The following is a 20,835-nucleotide window of genomic DNA, read 5'->3' as shown; positions in this document are numbered from 1 at the left end:
CTGGTTTCTTAATCGAATCAAAGAAAGGAAATCATATCTGTTTTTGAACCAAATAAAAATTGAAATTAATAATTTTTAATCGAAAAAATGGAAAATTAAAGATATAAAAATAAATAATAATCGAACATGTCTCAATCTAATAGAAGTTATACCGAATTGAAATTGCCCACGTGATATCTGAATCAGTGCCCATTCACACTGATTTTGAAAACATTAATGGCAGTGATAGAAAATTCGTGCGACGTTTAATTTCATAAAGTTTCTTTCTATTGGATTGAGTAAATGCATCTATCGTGAGCCGCAAAGCTTTGTTGGCCGGAAAATCGATGTGCGATGTAAGAAAAGGAAAACTTGAGGCTGTTTTCTGGTATGGGAGAAGAGTTGGACTTTAAATGAAAATTTTCCTTTTTACGCTTCGTACTTTTGTAGTTCGTGTCCACCTTGTCCAACATCCTCGCTCGTCGCGATTTGGCTCCAAATTTGGAGCCTCGCGTGTCCTTTGATCAACCTCTTTCCCTCTCTCTCATTCTCTCAGTCTCCCTCTCCTTCCATCGCTCACCCTGAATCCCGCTCAGGTATCTAGGAGGAGGCGAGGTCCGGGGAGGCCTCGGCACCGGCGAGTTCTCGTTATCTGTGTGTGGCCGCCGGCCGATTGTAACGGCCGGTCCTTGTGCTCACCGGTTTCACGTGGATGATATACTAGTCAGGTTCTTTCTCTCTCTTTCTGTCTATAATTTTAGAGCACAGTTGCTTCTGAGCAAAGGATTTCTGTTATGTATGATAACGAAGTTACGGGTTGTTAGAGTTTATTTGCGAGGTTACGAGATGCGTCACAAGCTGTTCTTGCAGCGTCGTGCTCCGAGATATTTTCTGCTTGTCCTTCTAGGGGACTGTTTTGGAGTACTCATTGTATTCTTGACACTTCATGCTCGCAGTCTCTCCTGCGTCCGTCTCAGTGTTCTGAATTTGGAGAAGGATGAAGATCGACGACTGTGATCGCATCTCGCATTCGATAAAAAAGCTCGTCTTTGCTTATTATGTCACAGGGCACGGATTCGGCCACGCGACGCGCGTAGTCGAGGTGAGGCTCTTGATTTGTTCTACTTTTTATCCTGACGATTTGTTTAGTTTCTAATTCCGCTGTTTTCTTTGCCGAAGGCGGTCCATGATTTTTCATCTTTGAATTTTTTTGCTTATCTAATTCAATCAAGACTAGCTTCTTAGGCGTTTGCAAAATTCCTGGACTTCCTAGTGCGGGTTTGTTGTAAGGTTTGCTTCTGTGGATAATGGATATTTAAAGTTCTCTCAAAGATTGAGGCATCTTTTGGGTTGAAGTTCTCTCTGTGTTTTGGGAGTCCCTTTTTTTTTCCAGGTGGTTTGGAAACAATCAATACTTCTTAGGCCGACGCTTTCTTTCCCATTTTGTTCCGTTTTCTAGAGAGATGTTTGGTGGTTTGGTCATTTTGTTTGATCCCTTGGTTCATACTTCATACTTCAAAGCAATAATTTGTTGTTTCGCAAAAGCTGGTTTTGATCGAATGTGCTTTGTTTCAATTGTTTTCCAAGACGAAAAAAGATGTCTAATAAAGCCAATGCAAGTCTCTTTATTGGTTATTCAGATAGTGCTCACGCACATGTGCTTATGTATTTATCCGTGTCCGTTCCTCTTAATAGTAGGATCATGGAAATGCTGGTTACTTTTTTCTTGGGTAATTTTGCATCTTATCCTGTAAATGTTTTTTGCATGGTCTCAAAAGCCTGCATATTTTGAGTCACGAAAATATGATTAGAGATCTACATTTTTATGAACCCTAAAAAGTTGTGAAATGTTTTAGCCTGCAAATTTGAAAACCTTGTTGGATAATGTAATTTCCTATCTCTACAATATTTAGTGTAGATTGCATCTTGTTTTCTTACATTTTGGAACAGACACCAAAACTTTTGCTGGAAAATAGCCTGCCATTGCATTCATACTCTGAGACTTATTAGGATTCCAGCACTTTGTTAGGTACGTACTCATTTTTGTTTTACTTTTAGTTATCTAATCAAAAAGTATTTATGCAAGACCTGTTTTCGAGCAAGTGTATATAAACCAGGTACATTTCATATTATTTGAACATGTGCTCCTAAACATGATATTTATTATGAATACATAGTCTTGTATCTATTGTAACACTCCAAAAATTTAGTCTCGTATTGAAGATTGTGAGGGATCTTCAAGGGTTTATAAAGGGAGTGATTGAATAGATGGTTGTCTTGGTTCTTAGCCTTTTTGAGGCTGAAATCGAAACTGTTAGGGGTGGATTGGGATCCGCCGAACCAGGAGCCTGAGCCCAAGAGTGAGTCAGGTTGTTACAGTGGCATCAGAGCCTGTTCAACACTCGGACCTAGGGTCCCACAATCGCGGACGCGTGTGCCTTAAGGGGGGTGGATTGTAACACTCCAAATGTTTAGTCCCGTATTGAAGATTGGGAAGGAACTTCAAGGGCTTATCAAGAGGGTTATTAAATATATGGTTGTCCTGGTTCCTAGTCTTTTTGGGGTTGGAGCCGAAACTGCTAGGGGGTGAGTTGGGATCCGTCGAACTAGAAGCCTGAGCCCAGGAGTGGGTCAGATTGTTTCAATGGTGTCAGAGACAGTTCAACACTCGGACTTGGCGTCCCACACGAGCGGACACGTGTGCCTTAAGGGGAGTGGATTGTAACACCTCGAAAATGTAGTCCCGTATTGAAGATTGTGAGGGACCTTTAAGGGTTTATAAAGAAGGTCATTAATGAGATGATTGTCTTGGTTCCTAGCCTTTTTGAGGCTAGAGACGAAACTGCTAGGACGCGAGTTGGGATCCGCTGAATCAGGGGCCCGAGCTCAGGAGTGGGTCGGTCGGACTATTACAGTGGTATCAGAGCCGGTTCAACGCTCAGACCTAGGGCCCCACACACACGGACGCGTGTGCCTTAAGAGGGGTGGATTGTAACACTCCAAAAATTTAGTCTCGTATTGAAGATTATGAAAGATCTTTAAGGGTTTATAAAGAGAGTTATTGAATAGATGATTGTCTTGGTTCCTAGCCTTTTTAGGGTTGGAGCCGAAACTACGAGGGTCGGGTTGGGATCTGTTGAACCAAGGGGCCCGAGCTCAAGAGTGGGTCTGGTTGTTACATCTACACCCATGTTCCATGCTACTTTGTTATTCCCTATGTGATGGACCATTCATTGCATCTGTGCGTACTACATACTGAAGCATGAAATGGCTAAACTAGTGCAACATTAAAAAGAATATTCTTTATCCATTGCTATTGAGGATATGTTGTCATATGTTCCTCAGTCCATGCATACGGTTGCGAATTGTGCTCCTTTTCCTGATTTTGCATCAAAAGGTTTTGCACACTATAAAACATGTGCAATTATTAAATGTGTCCTTGGACCAGTGTCACAGATATCGCGATATAAATGTTAAAAAGGGGGAAAAAGAAAAAAATGCAAAAAAATCGTGATATTTTGAAAATATTGGCAAAAATATTTATCACGATATTATTGCGATAAAATCGTGTTTTTTTGCCACTTAATTTCTGTGTTGTTTATATGTTCTTGCACACGGTTTTAATTCATAAAAACTGCACATGATGAATTTTTTTGCTAAAGGAGGGCGTAATGTGTTAAAAGTAAAGAAACAAAGGGTATTTTTTGAACTTATTTTTTTTAAAAGGCAAAAAGGGTACTTAACTATAATTTTTAGTGAATAGGGTTTATTAACTTTACCTTTCGTGTGAGATGTGAGAGTGGAAGCTGTATCTTCCAGATATGCCTATCCTTTTACCAAGTGTCTGCCTCTTTGGTGAGGGTTTGAGAAGTGAGGAAGCTGTGTTTGGTGTGTGAGGATTTGTAGAGTGACGAGTGATAATAATCTGCATCGAAGGTGAGGGTTGCTGGAAACCCCAAAGAGCATCCCATCCGCCGCTTCAGCCATTAGATAACCTGTGTTCTTGTCTTTTTGGTATTTATTAGAGTGCCGGTTTCCATTTTCTAATTTTTATTTCTTTCTTGCCTAGTTAGTTTTTTTATGTTTTCATATTACTTTCTCATTTATTTTATTTTTACCTAATTTTGACGATTTTTAAAATTTTTTTAAATCACCGAGATTTTCCCAATATTTTTTCAAAAAAACGGCTTTGCTGAAAAATACCCGAGAAAAACCTCGCTGATAAAAACCCAAGAACAATATTTGTGACAATGCTGTGGACTATATTTTTAATTATTGAGCTGTCCTTTACTTGGTTTCTTTATCTCTTCATTGGCACAAAAGTGAACATTTTGGCCTTTTTGGGCCTTTGTTGACATTCTGGATATGGAATTGGTGGCCACACTTGTAGAGATTGTTCTTGTTTGTTAGGCAATTTTTCTGACATTGGTTTTGTTGGGTTTGTTCATCTTTTGGCACAAAAAAGAAAGTCTCATCTCTCTTGTTTAGTCCTTATTCCTGATTTGGTTTCAAGTGTTGCAGTTTCATTTCAAATTTTTGAGTTACAATTTTGATTTTGCTTCATCACTGTCACCAGTAAACAAATTGCATATGGGAAATGACACATGAGATGGAAGTGGGTAAGCAGGTGGTAAAGAAGAGGAGGCAGCTGGATGTGGGATATGATTGTGAAGCGCCTATGGAAAAACACACAAAAAAAAAAGAAAAAATGTCTAGGTTGTGGAATTAGAAATGAGTAATAAATAACGTGGGAAGGAATACGATGAAACAGCAGATCAATCTGTCAATGTAAAACTACCGAATGAACTTATTATAATAAAAAGATTAATAGTATCTGGATAGTCGACAGAGAAGTTTTTAGTTGTGAATAGCAAATAAAGTGGGAAGCAAAAGGGGAAAGACTGGCAGTGAGGTGGGAAGCTAGAGTAAGGTACCTTACCATCAGAGAGAAGTGTTTCTGGCACTTCCCCTGCTTTCCGGCAAGGAAAGTGCTTCCTGCTGAGGAAGTGTGCGTCTGTTGGATCTTACTTCCCCATGTAAGGTGGTCTTCGAGTATTTGTCTTTTTTGTTATTTACCTTTATTTCATGCACAATATATGAAAGGTTGGTCAGTTAAAGTGATCGTGAGGCAAATTGCCTCTATAAATTGTTCTCTTAGGCTAGTGAATTATGGAGGCTTAGTAAGTTTCATGGGTTTCTTATTCTGGTGATATTAGCAACAACGGTTAAATGTTTCCATCATCATGGTTCTCAAGTTTTCACCAATTTTCAGGTTGCACGGCATCTTGTGGCAGCTGGTCATGATGTTCATGTTGTAACTGGTGCACCTGACTTTGTTTTTACCAGTGAGATAAAGTCATCAAATCTCTTCATTCGCAAGGTCTATTGGCTATTTCATTCAGCTATAATGATAATGGATGACAATTTGTTGTTCTTTCTCCCTTCGCAGATGAAGTTTAAAGCCATCCTGTGTTTGTGTTTTGAATGCTTGCAGGTTTTGTTAGACTCTGGGGCTGTGCAGGCAGATGCACTTACTGTGGATTGCCTTGCTTCTTTGGAGAAGGTTAAGAATTAATCCTTGTCGATATTGTGCTTTTCATATAAAAGGAGATTTAATGGTGTATAAGTAGTAATCTGTACAGAGTTCAAAATTTAGTCTGCTGTTAACTTTTGTATCCAAGCCTCTTTAATCCTTTTCATGAATACATTTTAGTTTGTTACATGTTCTTCTGATATCCAGTAGTTAAATTTGATTAAGATTTAAGAATTAAGATGAACACATGATGTGTTCTTGGGGGGTTGTCTTTGTGTTCATCTGGCTTATCTTACTTTTGCTACTATTAAAAGTTTTTTTAGATATCTTCTTATTCGGCACCTTATTTTAATTTTATTTTATTTCATTGGCAATAACAGTATTCTGAGACAGCTGTGGTACCTCGTGCATCGATATTGGCAACAGAGGCTGAATGGCTGCATTCTATACAAGCTGATTTAGTGGTATCAAATATTATTTCCCTTTATCAAATGCATAAATATGTTAGAGGTGTTTATGCTTTAGAGTTAAGTCACCATCTTTGTCTATTGTATCTTTTTTGGTTTGACCATCTTACACCATGCATGCGTATTGCACATCAGTATTAATAGATTTGTGCAGCAAAAAATGTAGATAAGTATGAATTTCATTTTCAGGTAAAAGCTTTGCCCTTCTTTGCACAATCAGAAAAATCCGTTTCTTATGTTTACCTTCTTGTAAAAACAGATTTCTGATGTTGTTCCTATTGCATGTCGAGCTGCTGCAGAAGCTGGAATTCGGGCAGTTTGTGTAACAAACTTCAGGCAAGTGCCTTCCGAGAAACTCTTGTCTGTTCTCCTTAGAGATTGTTGTGAAATTTGGTTTTGTTTTTCATTTTCTTTTGTATATTTATGTTTTTTTGACCTTTATAAAAACCTCTTTCTCTGGCTCTCTTGTATACTCAGGCATAAATGTATGCAGGGACTTTTGGGATTCATATGTATGCACTTAAATATAAAACATATTCATACATGCATACATGCATTCATACCATATATACATATGCAGAGAGAGAGAGAGAGAGAGAGAGAGAGAGAGAGAGGTGGTCGTTTAGCCACCACAAATACTATGGAAAAGGGAATCTCCCAATTGTGAAAGCAACACATAAGGTCAGACATGAAAGAAAATTAAATACTTAATTGCACAAGGTGTTTTATTGTTTTACTAGGTGGTTATCTGTGTCTAAACCAGTGCACTGATTTTTTTCTCAAGGTTTTACTGAAGAAGTTTTTCTTGACTGATTTTGGTAAAGTATCCTTTTCAGGGAAATCTCACGAAAAGTCTCAGCAATGAAAAAAAATTTAAAGATATCAGTAATAGAAAAAAATATGAAATTAAGACTTTCCTACTGATTTTCTTATGGAAACAGTGATAAAGATTAAAAATAGTTTTTAAAATGTTAGAAGAAATAAAACAAGGAAAAATGATGGAAATTTATCAGACGGTTTTAAAAGAGAAAACATTACAATTCATGATAATCTCATGTGGTTTTTGTTTTTAGTGAGATATCAAAATATCACAATATTTTGCTTTTTATTTTGTTCTCTTTGATGATGTTGCTCATGATATTTTAGAAATATCAACAGGGTTTTGACAATGATGTAAATGTATGTGTACCCATGTAGGCATGTACTTATGTATGTGTATATCCATCTGTACTTGTGAATTGCATGTGCAATTGAAAGACATAAACACTGCTACTAGACCTATGATATTATTTGGGGATGAATGTTGAGCAAATAAGAAGCATAATGAAGGAAGGATTCTTGTTATGACTATCTACTTGTTAAGATAAATATATGAAGTGATAAGAGAATGTGACATGAGGAGCTGATATATTAGATCCAACCTATGAAGTTTACTAATAAAACAAATAATTAGAGAATGTTGCATATGATGTTTTGGACAAGTATGCAAACTATTGCCATAGATATTGCAATATTTTCATAAATGTCATGATAATAGTGGAAAAATGGGAAAAACAGAAAAAAAAAGGCATCATATGGTATTAAGAAAATATTGCAAAGAAAAGGAAAAACTTCTGGTGGTATTGTTGTAGTAATAACTCAGTATCTTTTTTCTTTCAATACATTTTTAATTTATTTTAGTCCTTTGTTTCCATTTTTTTTTGTTTCTTTTACATTTTAAAGACTACTTTGAATCTTTGTTTATGCTTTTGTTAGAAAGAAAAATCTTCATATTTTTATATTAATTATTAGTGTTTATTGCTTATTGGAGATTTTTGTTTCCCAAGAAAAGCATATTTTCTGACAAGTACTGCAGAAAGATCTCATCAGTGAAAACCTGAAAATGATATTTGTGACAATGGTGGAAGCCTATTATTTCATTAGTTAGAACTATTGATTGTGATTGACTGAAAGGAATGTGAAAAAGTGGAAGACAATTAAAGACATGGGGAAATAGTGAAAGGTGATATGGAGGAATGCTGAGTAACTGGATCCTTGATTTTAGGTCAAAAGGAATGGAGATTTAGTGTGTACTGTTTGTAAATTCTGCAGAGGTAAGTGAAATACACGAATGGTTGTATATCAACATAGTGGGTTGGAATCATTGTCACATATATCGTATACGGGTATTATATGGGGAGGAATTTCTCGGGCAAAGTTGTATATCTTGGGAAAATCTTGGCAAATTTTTAAAAAATTAATAAAAAATCCTAAAAATTATATAAAAATAAAATAAATGAGAAATTAAAAAACATTGAAAAATGACTAGATAAGCAACAAATTAAAATTAGAAAATGAAAACTAACAGTCTGGCAAATACATAACTTACAAAAAGTTTATAGCCCTCATGGCTTTACAACATAAATGAAGTCATGCTTCACTTAGAAAATGAAAAAAAACATGTCCTAGTCTTCATCCCAAGAATCAAAGAACTTCATTCAAAGGACTTGCAATTACAAAGTATATATATCTAATTATCTATAAATCTGCTGCCGAAATCCTGTTATAGCTTGCAAAAAAGATATAGATGAATAAAACAGAACCTGTTACTGCACAATTATTTTTCCTAGCTGTTACGGCTTGTTATTGCACGATTCTAACAAAATAAAACAGAGCTAGCTTACGTTCTTACAACATATAAGATGAAAATTTTAAAACCTCAAAGGCTCAAACAGGTCATAACCTATACAGCTGCAGCTGAATGCCTATACAACTTGCATATAAGATTTAAATTTTAAAACCTCAAACAGATCATAATCAACAAACAGATTATAAATTTATAACAAGCTAGTTTACGTCCCATAAAATGAAGAGACAAACTGTCGAAGTGATGAACATAAAGTTATGAAACAGTAACCATGAATCAACACAACAAACGTGAATAAAATGAAGAGACGAACCGTTGAAGTGATGAACATAAAGTTATGAAACAGTAACCATCAATCAACACAACAAACGTGAATAAAATGAAGAGACGAACCGTCGAAATGAAGAACATAAAGTTATGAAACATGAACATAATAAAAATATTTGAAGAATATACAACAACATATTAGTTATTATTTATTAGTTATTAGAGGAAGAACCTACCTTCTGTCAAACGACTCTTGTAGCTGTGGCTGCTCGCAGGCTTCAAGCCTTCAAAGGTTCAACCTAGCTAACGTCCGACGACAACTTTCTTTCAGTCCAGCGACTCCCGTCGATGCTCGACGTTTGCAAGCTTCAACATCTCGCGGTCAGCCTCCATCCGTCCGTCCGGCGACTCCCCTCTCAAGTTCAAAGTTCAAACCCCTTTTCACCCGAACGACGAGTTTTTGATTTTAACCTAATCCCTCTTTTCTAAAAGTACCTTTTTGCCATTAAAAGGGCAGATTAAGTTTAAAAAGAACCAACTTTTCTTCAATATTACATGCAGTGCCTTTATTTAAAAAACGGACCTTGCGCTTAAAAAAATTTTGTGGTAGTTTAAACAACACGAAAAAACACGTATAATACGTGTTTTTTTCTAGTTTTTTATTTTCTAGCGTTTTTGTAAAAAAGATGCATCTAATAGCCATTTAATTTGGTGGACTATTTTTGTTGCGTATTTAATGCATTTTTTTCAATTAATACGCGTTTTATGTGACAATAGTTGGAATACATGATATGATAAAAGCGGTATAGCAACTATCAACATTTTCCTTCACAATAGCAGGAAATTGCTATGAAAAAACACATGGAAGATATGATTAAAGCACAATATATAGAAGAATCACTTTAAATTTAAAATTTCCAATATTTTCACTCTTCATGAACTGTCGCTAAAACTGACCTTCGTAGTGTTGAATCTTTTAAAATATAAGGGCTCTTGATTAAGTTGAAGTCCTTGTTGGCAAGGAGAAAAATTGCACTTTTTGTCATTCCTAATTGCAAAAAACTGAAAGAATAGAGAGCCACTTCATGGAAAACCAAAGAAGTTACCACCACCTCCTTTTCATCTATGTCACATGGGTACGGGTGCGGACAAAATTCAAAATCATGGGTACGTGGGTATGGCTGGCCGTACATATAAAATTGTGTACATAATGTATACAATGCATATAATTATATCGTAGTGTATTGAATATATAAATTCTATGTTGTATATTGAACATATAATTACAGATACAGCAATACACAAGTGCGCCTGTGCACCTAAAGTGTCGAAGGCGTGTCCGTACCCACACCTGTGTCCAGGCGAGTCGACACCGACACTTCAGGTGCACACGCGCACCCATGTATCAGAGCTTTTCAGCAATAGGGCTAAGAAAAAAGTTATCAGGTACAATTTGCATGATAAATAAGGGCATATACTTTTATTAAGAATATTAAAAAGTGTCCAAGTCGCATCTTCTCTTCCATATTATTTTCCTTTTGAAATGTTTTTCTTTTGTGTGAATTGGTAAAATAACTTTCTTTAGAATTTGTATAGCTGATTTTTTTTCCCTCAGAAAGGGATATTATCAAAATATCCTGTTATGTTCTCATCGGTGGGAAAACTGAAAGTGAAATCTGTGACTATATACTATAACAGTGTCTCTGCATGCTGACAGAACGAGCAAGTCTGATAGTTTGGTTTTCTTCCTATATACATAAAGCTTGGAGGATGCTTATAATGATTTTCTATCAATGGTTAGGACTTAGGATTGTCATTTTGGATCACACAGCTTGTATAAATTTATCCATTACAATTAATTTTTTCTCAGTTTCTTTTGCAATTTTTTCTTTCTTAGTGATGAAAATAATTATTCTATAATTCTGTCTCAATGCTTTATGTCCCTCAATGCAGTTGGGATTTCATATATGCTGAATATGTCATGGCTGCTGGATATCATCATCGTTCTATAATTTGGCAGGTACTAACTCCATTATAGCTATTTAATGTAGGTCATGAACTAACTTAAAATATACCAACACACTGGTACATTTTTGCAGTAGGCATGAAAGGAAAACAATAGATGCAGAACCCTATATCTTCTTTAGGCTATGAAATTCTTATATGCAGTATTTTCTCTCTTTCTAGGAATCTATATATTGCTAAAGTTTCTTTTAAAATTTCTACAGATAGCTGAAGATTATTCTCATTGTGAGTTGCTACTCAGACTTCCCGGATATGTCCCAAGTATGGTTTAGAATCTTTCGGCGATCTAATTTCTAGCTTTAAACTGTGAAGCTGTTTGGCTTTGGTTAACATTCTTACAAGTTGTAACTTACAACAAGCAGATCATTATAGTGTCATTGATCCTGTTTGCTGTTTTCCCAGTGCCCGCTTTTCGTGATGTTGTAGATGTGCCCCTTGTTGTGAGAAGACCACATAAATCTCGTATGGAGGTAAATTTGTTAAGCATAGCAAATATTCCCATGTGAATACAAATTTTTTTCTTAAAAATCGGCCTATTCATGTCTACGTGGTGTAGGTGAGGAATGAACTTGGGCTTGGTGATGATGTAAAGCTAGTGCTTTTTAATTTTGGTGGGCAGGTAAGGGTTCATGTTTGTGTTCCTTGCCATTTCAAATTAAGGAATGCATTCTTGTTCTACAGTAATCTGAACTATATCTCTGGGAAAAGAGATTTATGTTCTTGTTCGGTCTTTCTGATTTTACTTCTGGACCTATAGTGATTATGTAGCTGAATTCTTCTAGCACCATATCTGTGGGTCAAGCTGAAGTTGAATCAGATCCCACTGTGTCGCTTATTTGCTTCAAGCCTTCAACATTATGAACGTGCTTTTAGTTTCTTTTCTAAGTTTGCGAATGCCTGATACAGGCTCCACTATGTCCTCTTTTGAGAAAATTGTTCTTTACTTAACAAGTTGTTTTTCCCAAATCTTTCAACTCTCTTGCCTTCTCATTTGTGGTCACTGGCCGATGATAACTAATCAATATTTGCACTACATACACCAAATTTTTTTTCACGCCACAACAAAGTTGAAAATATGAATACCAAGTTTGGTGAAGATCTTGCTGAGCAATAATAGTAGTCAATTTGTGATAACATTAGATAGTGTTTATGCCTTTGTTTATAGTACATCAACATCAGAATTCTGAGAGCATGTTGTTTGGAGTGATTATTTAGGATTTACCTTATACTAGCATCTATAATTTTTTGCTAAATGGTAATTAGAGTTCCTTTTGTGTGGTTATCTGTCTCTGGTGTAGCCGGCTGGATGGATGCTAAAGGAAGAGTGGCTGCCCACTGGTTGGCTTTGCTTGGTATTCATGTCAAAATCTTGTACTTTGATTTAAGGAGAAGATGGTTATGTCCATCACTTATTCTCTATTTTGCTTGCCAGTTTCCTTATTGTTGTGTTCATATACATATTAGGTATGTGCTGCCTCAGATAAACAGGAACTTCCACCAAACTTCTTAAGGCTTCCTAAAGATGTATATACACCAGACGTGATTGCAGCTTGTGATTGCATGCTTGGTGTGTGAGCAACTTCTAAGAGTCTAAGATCCCCGTGAGACCTTTTGTGCATTGGATTCTGCGTATACATTATTGATCGTTTTCATCTTTTATGTATGTAGGAAAAATTGGATATGGTACAGTTAGTGAGGCACTTGCTTACAAGCTTCCATTTGTGTTTGTCCGTCGGGATTATTTTAGTGAGGAACCGTTCTTGAGAAACATGCTTGAGGTGTGTTCTCTAAAAGCTTTTTCATCTATATTACACTTCAGATATCATTTTGATTAAACGTGATAAACTCCCTATTGTTAGTATTTTCAAGGTGGAGTGGAGATGATTAGGAGAGATTTGCTTACGGGGCATTGGAAACCTTATCTTGAGCGTGCTCTAAGCCTTAAGCCATGTTATGAAGGAGGCATCAATGGTGGTGAAGTATGTTTTCTCATTCTCATGTATTACTCAAAACTTTTCAGACGTTAGAAACTTAACACATGCATTTATTGTATTGGTTCTTTCGAAAAAGAAATTCTTCTGTCTGAGCATGGATTTTTGACTGGGTAGAAAGGTTATCTGTATGATGTTATAGTCACACACTAGTTAGGTCTCTTTGTGTAGGTGACATGGAATCAAACATTAATGTGCCAGGCATGGCACATTGTGTTTTATCTATCTCCGTTTGATGCCTTAGGGGATCCTTTCACTGATGAGTTCTTCCAGTATGTTGAATTTATGCCTACAGGGATCACTTGCAGAAGTTGGTGAATAATTTTGTATTCCTTTATTGACAAAAAATTGGTGCTGCCTGTGCATGCTTCAAGTGGATTTGGTTCTGTAGCAGAAATTAACTGCATATTTCTAGGTGCTTTTTTGGAACTTCAGTAAATGAAGCATTTTGCGAGACAATGGAAATTAAGATCATCTTCTTCCATGCGAGACCAAACTGCTGGGCATCTAGTAGCTTTCATTATGCCAATCCATATTGGAATTGGGATGTGAGCCTATTATGGTGTCTGTTGTTGTTTAAGTTGTAGCCTATTTAATCTGCCTTTGGCCATTGGTCCTTTAACTGCATAAGGTTGCATATCATTCTGGAAATATCTGCTTGGGCAAAAAAGATTTGGTTTTGGGCTAATCATAGATGGTCTAAAGTTGGGTGTATTTTTTATACTCGTTATCCATGGTGGAAACAGCAATCAGCTTCTTTCCACCTGCTTCGAAAATTAATTACTGCAGGAAACTAGATTATGTGAGAATTTTTTCACCTTTCATCTTAATGTAAACTTATCTAGCTTATTAGTTATAACCTTTGTAAGCAAAGGAGGTTTTGCTTCCGCAGAACTGCTTTGCCATCACATATATGGACATCCTCTAGTTGTGATTTCTCGTTGTGTCAGATGTACGTATCAATTTGGCTAAATACTTGTGGTCATGAATCGCTATTTTGCATTTGAGAAGATCTTGCTCATATTTTGAATGCCTAGACAGATCTAAGCCAACTCTGTAATGAATATGGTTCTAACAATTGTCACAGATATCAGCTATATGTTTAAAATGTTCTAATGTCACAAAAGCAACTTAAGGGAGAAAAAGCCAAAAAGGGCACTTATTGAGATATTTTGTAAATATTGCCAAAATGATGTAATTTTTTTAAAAAACCTTTCTCTAATATATTTTTACAATATTTCTTCAATTTCTCCGATTTATAGTGAAAAAACCTTGCCAACAAAAACCTGAGAAAGATGATTGTGACAATGATGCTAACAAGGTTGATTAAGCTAGCAGAGATGTAAGATGCATTGGTTCAATTCAGACTAATCTAGGTTCAGAATCTTAGAGTGGTTCACTAGACCAATTGCTTCATCCCACATCCAGCATGTGTGCTTTGGGTTTGGACAAAACATGTAAGTGGTTAGGCTTCCATTTGAAAATTTAACAGAGATTTCTGTTCGGTGATGAAAAGTTGTATCTCTTTTTGAGCCAGACAGCAACTTCATCACATCTGGTAATGTCTGTTAAATACCTTGATTACTCTGGTTGGATAATCTCATTGCCTAGGCTGTCTAACAATTTTTATGCTGAAATAATTTGTTCCGCTGTGTCAGGTTGCTGCAGGCATATTACAGAAGGCTGCTACTGGAAGAAGTTATGCATCTGACAAGGTAAGTCTTAGTACCTATACTTTCTTGCCCCATCGAATGGCTGAAAATATAGTAGGTATTATGTTTTTTTTTCATCTTCCTTCTAAATCCTTGCTTATGCAGTGGTGTTTTAAGTAGGTCTAGAATCCGTAAAAGCTGATCTTAGTCTAAATTGCCTTCGAATCTGAATATACCCAGACTTCGAGGCTTCAGACTCTTTTACAGGGCTGGGAGTGAGGAGGTGGCAGGCTGTGGTCAGGCTCAAGATCCTTAGAACCACCCAGGAATTGAAATTCACCTTTATATTTCATGTCAAGTACAATAACATCCAAATGTAATTCGGCAAACTACCATGTTACTTGGGATAAAATAGCAGGAGAAGAGGTCCAAGCAGATTTTATCATGTTTGAGAGAAATGAAAAAAGATCCAAGTATGTTCAATGAACTCTGTAAGCTTGAACAGAGGACTTTGAAAAGAATGGTCCGACTATTGGAATAGTAAGTTAAACATGATTATTGTAAATGTGCAATTTGACAGGATTTTTCTCTGAATAACAAGCTATAAAACAGAAATAGCCTAATATAGGCTATTCATTACACAAAATACTATTGATTGAAATTCCTCTTCTTCTTCTTTGCTTATTCTCTATTCATGCACCTCTATTAGCCTTCTGGTGGTGTAATCACAATAACATTTTATTATCTGGTTGACCTCAACTAGTTTGGAGAAGCTCATTGACCTCGTTACCTAGGAAACACTTTACATACTGCAAAGTCCTTGAATCTAAGCAGATGTGTTCCCTAACTGAACTATTATTTCTTTTTGTTCTTTTTTGAAGGTTTAATAGGATTGCCTTCTGTGCTGCTTCCTTGCATTTTTATTCTTCACTTATTTCTCTTTCTTTTTCATGTATACAGTTTAGTGGACCGAGAAGATTACGTGATGCTATTGTGCTTGGGTATCAACTACAAAGAGCTCCTGGTGGCGATATTAGCATTCCGGAGTGGTATGCAGTTGCAGAAAATGAACTTGGCCTTCGTGCTACTTTGGAAAGCAATGAGGCAAATAAGAAAAGCCCTTTTACAGAGTTGTAAGTTCGTAAATTCCACGTCATGTTGCTATATAACAGCGTGTTCATGTTTTTTTTGTGCTATTCTTCCGTAGATGTATAGAGGACTTTGAGATTCTTCATGGAGAGTTGCATGGACTTCCAGACACAGTAGCATTTTTAAGGAGTTTGGCGGGTCTTCATCGTGAAACGGACTCTCATAAGCACTCAGAAAAGCGGCAAATAAGAGAGAGAATTGCTGCATCTACTCTTTTCCACTGGGAGGTCCTTTTCTAACTGAACTCCTATTGGTGTTTTAGTTTGATTTTATTTTTAGCGATATTTTGCTTTTCCCTTGTGCCTCTATATCAACTTTAAAAGAGCCTGGTCTTTGATTTAAAAGGAAAAGGGTGATGTTAGTCTGAGAATTTTGTACTATATTTTTGTCTTGCTTTGTTTTTTCAGGTACAGATTGGCGTGTACTCAGATTTTTTATGTATCTAACACCCATACAATTACCTCTATTTGCTCAACTTACAGCGTTTTTCTCTGGGTTAATCTTTTCAGTGATATTCTCCAGTCCATAGTGGTTTTTTATTGGAAAATCTACCAATAAATCTTGTGAATGATTAGCTCACTATTGTACTCAAGCTATATATGTTCACAATTTTTAATGATGAAAAAAAATTCTGCAACTTTAGTCTTTGTTATTTGGTGAATTTGTTCATGAAATTAGAGTGATGATGAAAATTATTGAAGCTCATTTAATAAGTTGAACAATTAGGACGAATGGGACTGAAAATTCACCTAATGGGGCCCAGGAGAAAATGAAATGAAGTGATAATGGTATGAACATGTGTTTAGTGTTCATCCAAACAGTTCTGCTAGAAAATTGGTTAAGATGAATGGATTACTGAAAAAGTAAGGCAAGCAAGAAAAAAAAAAGGGAAAAATATGTCGAACATTCTAAGGACAAAGAATCTCGTTGTGGAGTTGCTTTCATATGGTTATTAGAATCTCGTTGTGGAGTTGCTTTCATATGGTTATTGCAAAATCATTATATTCGAGAGGCTATCTGAAGAAATTGTAAGGACTCATTGAATTTAATTTGATGATAACAGTGGGCAGAAATCTAGATATATTATCATCTAAATTGATTGTAAATGGATATCTCTCTCTCTCTTTCTCCCCCCACCTCCCTCCCTCTCTCATGCAAAGCAGACACGTCAATAAATAGGTGGGTCAAATTTTGCAGGGAAGCCTGCCTTTGTTTTGTCATTGAAGAACTGTTAATATTTCTTCTCAAACACATCTGGTTTTTTTACCAAGAGGTGCCCTGCATTGTTCCTATTATGAAAAATTATGTCGCAGATGTGACAATTTTTCTGTCTTTAGGAAGACATTTTTGTGGCCAGAGCACCTGGAAGATTGGATGTCATGGGTGGTATTGCTGACTACTCAGGAAGCCTTGTTTTGCAGGTAATGTTCTTATTTCTTAATTTTACAACTACATATTTTGTGTTCTCTCACTTGGAGTTTTAAATTCCTTGGCTTATGGGTGAATCCCTTATGATGATTCCAATTGTTTTGTTTGCTTTGTGTAACATCCCAACTTAGAATTGTAAGATTTTCCAGAAATCTGTGTCTCCGGCCTAAAACAAGAGTGATTGAGTAGAGAAGGTGCAGTTGGCGTGAAAAAAACGCTCTGCAATCCTTAATCACTGTTATTAAGATAACCTAATCAGATTACAACAGTTTGTACAAAAATATGTAAAAAATTACAAGTATGCCACCGCCTAGTATATTTGGGCGTGTGGATATAAAAGAATTGGATCGGGTCGTCTGGACAGACCCGATCCTGGGCTCACAAACTTAACAACCCCCCTCAAGTTGTGCATGAGATTTGATCATGCATAACTTGTTCTTCAATTCCCAGAAGTGCTGTCCTGTGAGTCCTTTGGTGACGAGGTCAGTTACTTGTTCACTGGTGGTACATAAGTAGGCAAGATCTCGGCTTCTTCAACCTTCTGACGGATGAAATGTTGATAAATCTCTATGTGTTTGGTGCGATTATGTAGAACGGGGTTGAAGGCAATTTTTATCGCACTTTGGTTGTCACATAGTAAGGATGACTGAACAATAGGAAGGCTGAGTTCTCCAAGCAAATGGCGTAACCATGACGCTTCAGCTGTCCCAGCAGCCATTGCTCTATATTCTGCCTCAGTGCTAGATCGAGCAACCGCGCGCTGCTTTTTACTGCTCCAACAAATGAGATTAGAATCAAGAAAAAGACAGAAACCTGAAACTGATCGTCGATCATCTGGATCTCCTACCCAGTCTGCATCAGTATAGGTGTAAAATGCAATGTCCAAGCGTAACATTGGGGCCTCTTGAGTAGACTAGTCCATCTCCAAGAGTAGCTTTGAGATACCGTAAGATTCGCTTAGTGGCATCTATATGTCCTTCCGTGGGTGCATGCATAAATTGAGAGATCTGATTTACAGCATATACTATGTCTGGGCATGTAAAAGTGAGGTATTGTAACATACCAACAATGCTGCGATAGAATATATGATTGAGATATGCAGCAGTTCCATCAGAGACAGTCAATTTAGTGTTGAGACACTAGGAGTAGTTATGAGTTTGCAATTAATCATGCCTGCCCTGTCCAAAATATCAAGAGTATATTTGTGCTGCGTAAGAGTCAATCTATCATCTGTCCTGTCAAGTTCAACACCCAAGAAGTACCATAATTTGCCGAGATCCTTCATCTTGAATTCTTGTTTCAACATATCTTTAACATAAGATATATGTGAAGAAGAATTCCCAGTGATAACAATATCATCAACCTAGATAAGTAACCAAGTGGTAGCTTCCCCGGTATGGTAGATAAATAAAGAGTGATCGAGAGAGCTTCGATGAAAACCAACTTGTTGTATATGATGAGAAAACCGATCGAACCATGACCTAGAAGCCTGCTTCAACCCATATAGAGACTTGTGTAACTTACATACCCATTTTTTAGGATCATGTGTAGCATAACCGAGAGGTTGCTCCATGTATACTTCTTCCTTTAGAATCCCATGAAGGAAGACATTTTTGACATCCAACTGATAGAGAGTCCATCCATATGAGACTGCAAGAGAAATAATTACGCGGATCGTTCCCATCTTGATGACCAGACTGAATGTTTCATCATAATCTTCCTCGTATTGCTGAGTGAAGCCTCGCGCCACAAGACGAGCTTTGTATCGATCAATGCTACCATCAGGCTTATATTTTAGTTTGTAAACCCATTTGGAGCCCACAACATTCTTACCATCTGGACGAGGAACAATGTGCCAAGTCTGACACTCATTCAAGGCTGCCATTTCCTCATTCATAGCTTCAACCCAACATTTTTCCTTATTCGCATGTTGATAATATTTTGGTTCCACCTTTTTGCTGACTTATGTCATAAAAAGCTGAAAATCTAAGGAAAAATTGTTATAGCTCACCCATTTATCAATAGGATGTCGTACGCGTTGTGATTTGCGTGGAGCTGCGGTAGGGACTGACCGCCGAGAATACACCAGGCCTGAGAAGCGGTTATCTATAGGTGGATCATTGGGCTGAGAGGATGAAGGCAGGCTGTCCAAGAAAGTGGTGCTGTCCAAGGAACTATTGACAAATTTTTCGGGCTCATCAACAGCTTGCTCTCTCTGCTCAGGCAACATTTCCGCCCCTTGTCTTAAAATTTCAGCATGTAACCAAGTATCATGTACCTCATTTTTATCATTGAGTGTCACAGAAGGCGCCTTTGGATCCTGTAACTTGCTTTCATCAAAAACAACATGCCGTGAAATATGCACACGCCCAGTTTTAGGATTGTAACATCTATAGCCCTTGTAATTTTCTGCATACCCCATAAATCTGCACAAAACAACACGATCTTGAAATTTGTTTCTTAAGGAAACGTCAATATGCACATTGCACACACATCCAAAAACACACAATTCCTCATAATGTGGCTGTTCGTGATGTAATAGAAAGAATGGTGATTTTCCATCAAGCAAAGCCAATGGCAGCCGGTTTATAACATGGACAGCCATATGAAAAGCCTCGGTCCACAATGTCATAGCTAAATCTGTGTCATGCATCATGCTGAGCGCACTTTCAACGATATGCATATGTTTCCTTTCAGCAATTCCGTTTTGTTGAGGTGTATGCGGGCATGAGATTTGTCTAGTGATCCCATGATTTAGTAAGTACTCAGTAAATTCGTTTGAAATAAATTCACCACCACCATCACATTGAAAATGCACAATATCACTGGAGTATTTATTTCAAACCAAGGCATGAAATTGAGTGAACAAGCGGAAAACTTCTGATTTGTGTTTCATAAAATGGATCCAAGTATATCGGGAATATGAATCAATAAAAATGACATAGTATCGACTCCCGGAAGTAGAAGGAATTGGAGCGGGCCCCTAAACATCAGAATATATAGTGTCAAAAACCTTTGAAACTCTTTTATTGATTAATTGAAAGGGAAGGGCATGGCTCTTACAGATGTGACAATTCGACCATATGATGGACTCACTAACTAAGTTCAGACTGGACTTATCTAAGAGCCCGTCTGGAACAAGACTTCAAACAAAAGACTGACTACAATGAGCTAACCGACCGTGCCAAATGGACGGCTTATTATACTCTGTGACATTAACTTCACTATGACTTGGAAAAGATGAATCTGAAAGGTAAGGTTTTGACATCTTTGGAGCTTCTTCAAGGACATACATATCTCCTTTGTGAGTGCCCTCAGCGAATGTCTTCTTGGTTCGAGCATCCTTGACATAAATAGAAGATGGTGTGAATTCAACAGAGGAATGAGTATCATCAATAAGTTTGGACACTGAGATAATATTTTTCTTGACATTTGGAACAACAAGGACATTCTTTAATGGTATGGAAGAACGACCCATAGATATTTGTGCATTTCCAATGTGCGATATTGTGTGATGGGAACCATCTCCTGTGACAACTGAGCCTTGATCTAAATAAGGGAAAACACTAGAGAGATTACCTGTGTCACCAGTAACATGGGCTGCTGCTCCAGAGTCCACATACCATTCTCCTTGCTCATTTTGTTTCAAGTGGAGTTTAGAAAGAGCTGTCATTAAAAGCTGTTGCACGTCTGCTGAAATATTTGATGTCACATTTGA

General features: G+C 36.9%; 1 protein-coding gene across 2 annotated transcripts in view; it reads left to right on the top strand.

Moving 5' to 3' along the window:
- Window positions 1–452: 452 nt before the first annotated feature.
- LOC116247207 (L-arabinokinase-like) overlaps window positions 453–20,835 on the top strand; it is a 57,474-nt gene continuing 37,091 nt past the window's right edge. Inside the window, exons 1-18 of one of the 2 annotated variants that reach the window (XM_031619231.2) lie at window positions 453–707; window positions 936–1,081; window positions 5,252–5,359; window positions 5,474–5,542; window positions 5,893–5,976; window positions 6,239–6,315; window positions 10,826–10,892; window positions 11,101–11,158; window positions 11,300–11,367; window positions 11,454–11,516; window positions 12,196–12,249; window positions 12,362–12,464; window positions 12,566–12,675; window positions 12,757–12,876; window positions 14,547–14,603; window positions 15,501–15,673; window positions 15,748–15,916; window positions 17,027–17,110. In XM_031619231.2, coding sequence (XP_031475091.1) covers window positions 977–1,081; window positions 5,252–5,359; window positions 5,474–5,542; window positions 5,893–5,976; window positions 6,239–6,315; window positions 10,826–10,892; window positions 11,101–11,158; window positions 11,300–11,367; window positions 11,454–11,516; window positions 12,196–12,249; window positions 12,362–12,464; window positions 12,566–12,675; window positions 12,757–12,876; window positions 14,547–14,603; window positions 15,501–15,673; window positions 15,748–15,916; window positions 17,027–17,110 — 1,569 coding nt within the window. In that variant the 5' untranslated portion in view covers window positions 453–707; window positions 936–976. Of the gene's footprint in view, window positions 708–935; window positions 1,082–5,251; window positions 5,360–5,473; window positions 5,543–5,892; window positions 5,977–6,238; window positions 6,316–9,676; window positions 10,669–10,825; window positions 10,893–11,100; window positions 11,159–11,299; window positions 11,368–11,453; window positions 11,517–12,195; window positions 12,250–12,361; window positions 12,465–12,565; window positions 12,676–12,756; window positions 12,877–14,546; window positions 14,604–15,500; window positions 15,674–15,747; window positions 15,917–17,026; window positions 17,111–20,835 lie in introns of those variants that run through there. The other variant, XM_031619232.2, reaches the window with a different exon arrangement.

Source organism: Nymphaea colorata, chromosome 2, assembly GCF_008831285.2.
Source record: "Nymphaea colorata isolate Beijing-Zhang1983 chromosome 2, ASM883128v2, whole genome shotgun sequence".
Lineage (NCBI taxonomy): Eukaryota > Viridiplantae > Streptophyta > Magnoliopsida > Nymphaeales > Nymphaeaceae > Nymphaea > Nymphaea colorata.
Note: the sequence above shows the minus strand (reverse complement) of the source record. Positions and strands in the feature narration are given on the sequence as shown.